Source organism: Phasianus colchicus, chromosome 3 (assembly GCF_987193195.1).
Source record: "Phasianus colchicus chromosome 3, bPhaCol1.hap1.1, whole genome shotgun sequence".
Taxonomy (NCBI): domain Eukaryota; kingdom Metazoa; phylum Chordata; class Aves; order Galliformes; family Phasianidae; genus Phasianus; species Phasianus colchicus.
In genome coordinates this window covers 49,250,240-49,258,663 of record NC_143438.1, presented here as the reverse complement: position 1 = coordinate 49,258,663, position 8,424 = coordinate 49,250,240, and the positions used below count along the sequence as shown (strand labels likewise).

Sequence of the window (8,424 nt, the reverse complement as noted above, 5' to 3'; positions counted from 1 at the left end):
AAATAGAAATTTCCCAGAACTGCTGTCACAAAAAACTTTTCAGTGTGTGGAAGAAGTATTAAAAACATTTAGAAAGTCACCTTCTAATTATAAAGCCCACCATTTTTTTCTGATGAATTTTTGTTAGAAACTAACAACTTGATCATCTGTAGCAAAGCTACATATGACACCTGATATGGAAGAATTAAAAATTTATATGAGCTTTTATGCTCAATCAGTTGTATATATTAATACTGCTGCATCTGTACCTTTGAAGGTACATATTCTGGATAGACTAAAAGCCTGTAAGTACATGAAAAATTAGAGGACCAAAAAAAAAAAAAAGAGGAATAAGAGTCTGAAGGTAATCATGCCACTGTACTCCTTTCAGTAATGCTGGATTTCAATTGCTTCCAGACTTCTTTCTGGCAAATAATTACAGAATCATGACAGTCTTCAAGCACTTGTTTTCCTCAATTGGTTTCTTACCAAGAGGACTTCTTCTGCTATTATACTGACAGTCCACGTGCCTGAAACCAGTGAGAAAGACTCTGTGGAGTTTTTTCCTGGGATCGTGATAAAAGCCGGCTCCTTGCTGGGTGGGAAGACAAACTCTTTGCTCTGAGCAGCACCTGCAAGCAGAAATAAATAAATAAATAAAAGACTGTAAAATGTCTCTACCTGCTTATTGCTCTAGACTTATGATTACATATATTACACCTGGTAAAGTAGGAGCTTGTCAATGCTCCTCTATCAATATGTATTAATAACTGCACACAGTAAATTACAGAATTATGTAATTACGGTAATCTTCACTCTCATTAGTCTTAAGAAAATTGGTTCAGAAAAGCAGACTTTTTCATAGAATGTCTTGGGTTGGAAGGGAATTCAAGGATCATTAAGCTCCAACCCCCCCGCCACAGGCAGGGCTGCCAACCTCCATGTTAGACCAGGCTGCCCAGGGCCCCATCCAACCTGGCCTTGAACACCTCCAGGGACTAGGCATCCACAACCTCACTGGGCAGCCTGTTCCAGCACCTTACCACTCTCATAGTAAAGAGCTTTTTCCCTTATAATAGCAAGTTTTGCAATATTCTGAAATGTTTTCTTACCTTCTATCTCCCATTATTACTGACACAAGGCCTGTTATCATACAAATTTCTGCCGCATATTTTAGATACCAGAGATTCTCAAAAGCATCTAAAATGTTATGGATAGCAAAGGTTTCCTCTTGGAAGCTCTAAGACGCAGACAAAAGCTTTATCTCAAGCAGGTTCCCTTATCTGCCAGGCAATGTAAGCCAGACTTGACTATGAAGCTGCTTCCATTCTGACAAGTGGTACCTCTCAAGACTTCGGATCTGTCCTCTCCAAATTACTGAGAGGAACAATGACTGAAATCCACTGATTCTCAGCAGGTTGATAATGCTAGGCATAATGCAAGATAATCCTGAACGTAGACTTGGAATGTCTCTGCCATTCAAAGGATATGGAATACTTATCTTTCACCAGAGCACACGTTGTCATCACATGTAAGTATTTTAAAGTATTATTCATGGCAGGAAGGGAGAAGCTACTTTTAAACTGAAATATTAAAGGCAACTAAACAAAGATAAGTGCCGTTATCCTTTATCTGAAAGCTTCATAAAACACACAGTTCAGAGCTTTCAAGGACAGAACTGAATGTACCAAATTTGGCAAACATTTAAAAAACAAGAGTTGATTCCCACTGCAAGCAGAAGTTTCATGCAAACATAGCCACATCAGTTACAGCAAAATGTATTAAGTAAAGCACAGAAGCACTGACACTGTTAAAAGCAATGCATTTTAAGTGACAATACAAATTTGAATTAGCAGTATCTTGAAATGTCTTCTCTGATCCACTGCTGTGCTGTTGAGTCGTACCTACCTGTTTCAGGCCGAGTTTGACAAGCAGATACGCGGCCAGATAATGATTCACCTCCAGGGTTAATATATCTCAGGATAATGCGAAATAAGTAGAGGTTTGATTTTTCCACATTCAAAGTTATCCTCACTTCGTTCTGAAAAATGGAAGTTAATAAACAAAAACAGCCATAAAGTGCTAAACAGAAGAACAGTTAGAAGCCATGCAAGCACCATACTGATTGCCTACAAGAAAAACGCACATGCAGACAAGTACGTACTGGAATGACAGTGCTGTGTATAACAGATGAAGACAGGTAAGCCTAATGAGAAAATTAATTCACTTACAAGTATAATTAGTGCCAAAATGTTTTCCCTCAGCAACTGAAATCTTTCCTTTAGAGCTTTTTGAACCCAGGTTGACATAGCGGAGGACTAGGTGGAAGAGCTTAGGGGAAGCCACAGTGACAGTCACAACCACCTCTGGCTGGGAAAAATAAAAAGAAAGAGAAAAAGGAGGAAAGGAAAGTATATTATTTGTTACTAGCACCCAGAGAAAGAAAAACCATTTGGCAAAGACAACTCTATAACAGAAAAGGAAGGCTCAGGTAGCTTACAAAAGAATATGGAACTAAACCTCCTGTAAAAACTCTTGTTGACTAATAGCTTACCCAGGAAGATATAGAGTGATTTAGCTAGCACGCATGTTGATATTACACCTTGAAATATGAGCAGTGTTTTACTGGTATTCTCCCTGCCTCTGTATTAAAGGAAACGTGGCATTAAGGGAATAGACCAGAACCACTGACTACTTTGAGATCACACGCAATGCGCCACAGCACACAGACATTTCAGACTGAGACTGCAACTTCTTCTAGCCCTCTACCACATCCCTCAGCATCTCAGATGTGTGATACCATGGCTGTTTTGCCATGAGGCTGAACTGACATCTCTGGAACTATATGGTTCTCATCAGCCCTGGTCGGGCATTGAGCTCACAGGAGACCGAATTAACACAGCTCCCATTATTTAGAACAGAATCAGCAGAGAATTGTTCAAATGCTGCTGGCAGATTAAAAAAAAAAAAAAAAAAAAAAAAAAGAAAGCTTGGTGAATTCTCAAGAGTTTGGCTTCTTTTTTTCATCTTAAATTATAAAGCCCCCATCACAGTCCAACTCCCACCATCGCAATCCACTCACCATCCCATTTCAAAACACTTCTGGTACATTAACCTTCCCACAACTGTAGCTGATTCTGCATCTCCAAAAGCACAGAGGTTTTCCAAATTCTATACCTTTCCAAAGGGAGCATAAATTTTCTATTATCGCTAAAAATGTTACAGTGCCAGCTCTGTATGATTCTGATCATCACAGATATCTCCACTTTTCAAATAGCAAAGCAGAAAGCAAAGATGGACATACAACAGATGATAGGGATGTGAGATCTACAAAGATCAGATGGACAAAATATCAGTAACTGCAGACCAGGAGAGAAAACAAATATGGCAGAAGGTTTTACAACTGTTGTTTTAAATGGAGAAGAATGACTGCTGAAAGGATAAGACAGGCACTGAGGGAACACTTGAAAATAGATAGAAATAAGAAAGAAAAGGTGAAAGAAATAAACATGCCTCAGAAAGTTTAATAAAAGGGTTCCTAAGCTTTTGTGGAATATCTAGAAGACACAGGTGAAGAAAGAAAACTGACATACATGAGCAATGAGGGAGAAAGACATGTCAGTTCTTGGCTTCAAGCAAAAGCAGGAAATGGTAAAAATTGTTCTTTGAACTCTGCCACAGACTTAGGTAGTTTTAGGTAGTGCTTTAAAATCTTAATGCAGCTCTCAGCTTCTCAGTCCATAATGAAATACCCATGTCAGCAGCATGGGTGCAGCATAGCAGCACTGGGTACCATTCATTATATAAAAAAAAATTCACTATAAAAAAATATTCACTTAAAAAAAAAAAATTGAAATAGCTTCACAAAAAGTTGTTACATTAGAATTTTGTGTGGCAGATATTGTAACACTACTGATCTTTCAGAAAATAAATATCAAGAATATTTCAAACTTCTCTAAGATACAGACAAGCTATGCGAAAATTCTGAAAGTCTCTTGAAATGAACAACATGCAACAATTTATGCAAGTATCTAACTGTGGAGTGCCTAGATATGGCAATTAGTTATGTGACTTGAAAAGCTTTATTCAGCTGAACAAAGTAGTGTATGCTTCCAGCAAGATAAGAAACTGTTCACTGCTTCTTCACAAAATGCCAGATGGACATGAAACACAAAAAGCCCCCAAGTTAGAAAGCAGAAGTTAAGAAATCACAGTTGCTGAGCAGTTGCCTTCATTTGTGAAATGGAATAATTCAGAAGAGTCAAAAAAAAAACAACTACCAAAAAAACCCAACTCCAGACACAAAGGAGGTTCTGGATAAAACAAGAAGAAAGAGTGAAAAAAAGAATAACAGAAAGAAAACCAGTAGGCTTGCACAACGGTTACGTACTCATGTCTATCTGGAGTGGCCCATCTGTCTTCAGACAGTTTACAGAGGCTGAACACAATTATAACTAAGGACTGAAAAATCTAATCAGCAGAGTACTACATACAGCAGAGTACTACTTTGAGACTACAATGAAAAATTTCCATTTATTGCTCAAATCTACTGTTTTAAAGTCCTGATACACTTGCTTAGCAATTCAGTCCACAAACAGGTCCTCATACAGTTAAATTTTGCTGACTTTCTTCTAACGATGTACTTATTCCCTCTGTTGCTGTTTATTTCTAGACTGTCAAGAGACAAAATGTTGCCAGTGAGAGCTGCTGCTCTCATCTTGTTTTAATGACTCACACATTTTCCTGATTGCTGTAATGGGAAGGTATAGTTCCTCATGAAGTTGGCAAATTTCTCTTCCTTGTCAACATGAGGAACAAGTGTGAAGGCTTTGTCATTGCTTCTGTGATGAAAATCTCATGGATACAGACTATTATGGATCTCTGTAATCCAAGTGATGTAGCCAAATGTCAATCTGCTGTTTTGCTGTCCTCATAATAATACTAATTTCTGCAGTTAATATTTAAAATATACTAGTTTTTTAGTTTAAACCTACATCAAAATGCATCTCAAAAAGAAAAAACAAAACAAAACATCCCCAAACCAACTCTCAAATGACACTGCTAAATAACACATCTGCACTAGGAACGATAAACTTTAAATAACATAAACAGTTAATAATTGAAACAGTGACAGAGTGCCACAATGTTCAGATCAGTGAGATCCTGTCCTTTCTTCAGTTTTGCTCATGACCTTGTGCACATAAAGTAGTACAATGGAGGAATACATATCATACATCTATGTTCTCACTCAAAAGCTTAGAGTGAAATACCACCTTACTTGTATAGCAGACATCCGGGCATATCCTCTCCAACTAAAGCTAGGAAATTCCTCAGGATCATAGCCAAACCGAATTTCCTTTCCCTTCACCGTAGTACCATCTTCAATCTCAAACTTCATGTGATGCAGATCAGGGAAAAAATAGTTTTTCTCAGGTCTTCCAAGAAGAAGGGAGAAAAAAAAGTTAAACTTTCAAGGAAACTTTAAACTTTTCTTTCCTCTGAATCTTCATGTTTGCTCTCATTGTCAGTTTAAGTATTCCTGCCAGTGTAAAATACAAATATAACCACCAATTGAACTTTTAATATTAACTTGGAAGTAAGGATATGTTAAGTAACGCACCTAAACCATGTCACTCAGTAAGTAAAACAAATTCATTCTGAAATGATTTTTCATATCAACACTATGTAAGCTAACAGAGACTGATGAATTTACGGCATTTCCATGTAGTTTGTCAGTTGAGTATCACTCCTACTTCCAGCATGTTTTGGCAAGAAACCTCCATGCAACCACCATGATAATTTGAAAGAATTACCAATCATTGTGTGGTCTACATCTATAAGAATAAAAAAAAATGAAGGGAAATGATCTATTGACACTGAGGAATCCTGATAGCAGTTAATAAAATTGAATCAGAATTCCCTTACCAGAAGCTTTTACAGCTATACCTATTTCATATAACTGTTGATAGATACATTGATATATATGCACTGTGATTGCAAAACTTGGTTATTTAAGAAAACCAAGTTTAAAAAATCTTATTAAGGCAAAAGAAGAAAACTGTCAGACAAAACGAGTAGCATACAACAATTTACCAACTTATTTATCAACCTCATCTGAAAAGCTAGCAAAGAACTGATGTGCAGTTTCAAATGAACTATTCTGAAGCATAAGCTGTTTGCTACAGTCAGACTCACTCCTGACAGGCCTTCCCCACAACATGCTCTCTGCACTGGCAGGCACCCAAGGGTTCAGCACATGCAGAGCTGATGGATCCTCCGACATCACACTGACAGCCTGCCAGGTAAAGAACAGAAGCCAACAATCTTATCAGAAAAAAATGGTAAAACTTATCAGAAAACACACCTCACTTCCTCTAATTAAGCACTACTATCAACTCATTTCCTCCTTCCGGAGCCCTTTAGACCCCCCTCAAATCAAATCACCTACACATAAACTGCAATTATTTCTGGCTTCTCATGTTAAATGCTGTTTTCTTTTTTTCTGCTTGTAACATTAGACCACTATTTTATTTTTAAATCACAAATGAAAAGCCACATTTATTAAATGCTGAACCACAGTTGTGCAGAACAGCCATTCAAATGTTTTCCTAACAAGCAAGAATTTCTATGTTAACGTTAGGGTGATTAATTATTTAAAAGAACATCTAGCTTACAAAAGGAGAAAGAAGTTCATTTTTCAGAGTCTAGTACCACAACATAACAAAATCATACATGCATATACATATTTTTAACCAATACTGAAAAGCACTGAATGACTTGATACAGGAGACAGGACTGGCAAGAAGTAAAGGACACCTCTAATAATGAGGCATAGTACATCATACTGAGGAACAAGTATGTGTAGGCTAAACATTTCAAAACTGACTTAAAGGTTGAGAGTTCCTAAGCATATTTACAGAATCTTGAGCATCTGTAATCTCACTGAAATCAAGGAGAATTAAAGTACTCCTCAACTTTGTGAAGACAGATCCCTTTCATTAGATCTTCAGTTTGAAAATTAAGCATGGAAGGTTTATTTGATAGATCTGTCTTTGTTTTGTTCTTTTGCCGGTTGTTTTGGTTGGTTGGTTTTTTTGTTTGTTTCACTTTACACATATAAAATGATTGCTAAAAGTACATCATGCCTTAAAAATAAATCCCTTGCATCATCCTAGGACAGGTGTAAAGCCCATTGAAGACAGTGAAAGTGTTCTCAATAAACTGAACAAATCAAATCTACCAGGTGGGGCAAGGAAGGACAGGATCCACTGATGTGGCCCTACAGCCCTAAAGACACATGGCAGAGCGAGTATCCTCCAGGAGAATGACTGCTTCCTTTATATCACTGCTATGCTGTGCTTCAAAACACATTGAGCCTCAGCCTAAAGTAATACACAAACATATCAGTAAAAATGAAAAAAAAAAAAAAATCAGGCTAAGTTCTTAATCCAACAGAAGACTTCAGAAAAGTGCTAAACAGAACAGAGAGCTACCACACTTACAAATAAATCAAACATCCCTTACCCTGTGTTCCGATAGGAGTAAGAGAAGGAATGACCTTCGATGACCTTATCTCGGAATCTTTATCTTTTTATAAATATAAATATATAAATATTTACCTATTACTTAGGTATTTTGCTAGGGTGAAGTACTTCGAAGGGTGTTATGAATCTCACTATACTTTGTACTGCATTTTAACTCCTGACTTCACTGAAACCCTCTCAGAGTGGGAGGTATTAGATTTCAAAATGGATTAATGAGATGAGCTTCATCAATGAGGCTCAAGCACACATGCAGGAATACCAGGCACAGAGTGTAGGATTGCCCAGATTTACACCAATTCCATGCTGGGCAACCTTCAGCAGCTCTTCGCGCAATCACACAAAGGGCTGTGAGACAGGTGTTGGTAAACAAGGTACTGGGGATGGAGAGACAAAAGATGATGAAGTCAAAGTGAAACAAATTTTCTCAAGCTCGAGAGTCACAGAACTTCTGAGAACTACAGTGGTAACATCTGCCTTGCTCTTTCTCCTTTTGGAATGAAGGAAAATTTTCACATGCAAAATGCTTTCAGCTCATTTCTGTTACAAGCAATAGTGCAAAAGTGACTCATTAAATATGTCCACATTTGAAAAAATAACCTATGGAATGCCAAACGCTTCTGTGTTAAATGCAAGTGTGCTACTAAAAACATTCTTTACCTTTGCAGCCAAAATAATTTTCGTTTTCAAGAGCATAATAACCAGCTTCACAGGTGTTACAGAAATCTCCACACACATTAGATTTGCAATAGCAACGTCCAGTTTCCTACAAAGAAAATAATTTACTCAAAAATGCTTCAGCACCTTTTTCAGAACTCTATTCTTTCATTCATTTTCAGAACTTTATACTTTCCATTCTCTGTAATTGAAAAGAATAAAAATTGCTCTAATCTCAGCAAAAAAA

At 37.2% G+C, this 8,424-nt stretch overlaps 1 protein-coding gene across 2 annotated transcripts in view; it reads right to left on the bottom strand.

Moving 5' to 3' along the window:
* LAMA3 (laminin subunit alpha 3) overlaps positions 1-8,424 on the bottom strand; it is a 115,517-nt gene that overhangs the window by 61,502 nt on the left and 45,591 nt on the right. Inside the window, exons 20-24 of one of the 2 annotated variants that reach the window (XM_090137471.1) lie at positions 8,181-8,286; positions 6,175-6,274; positions 5,258-5,414; positions 2,211-2,349; positions 469-611 (exon numbers count right to left, since the gene is read on the bottom strand). In XM_090137471.1, the coding sequence (XP_089993597.1) occupies positions 469-611; positions 2,211-2,349; positions 5,258-5,414; positions 6,175-6,274; positions 8,181-8,286 (645 nt within the window). Of the gene's footprint in view, positions 1-468; positions 612-1,887; positions 2,021-2,210; positions 2,350-5,257; positions 5,415-6,174; positions 6,275-8,180; positions 8,287-8,424 lie in introns of both variants that reach the window. The other variant, XM_090137472.1, reaches the window with a different exon arrangement.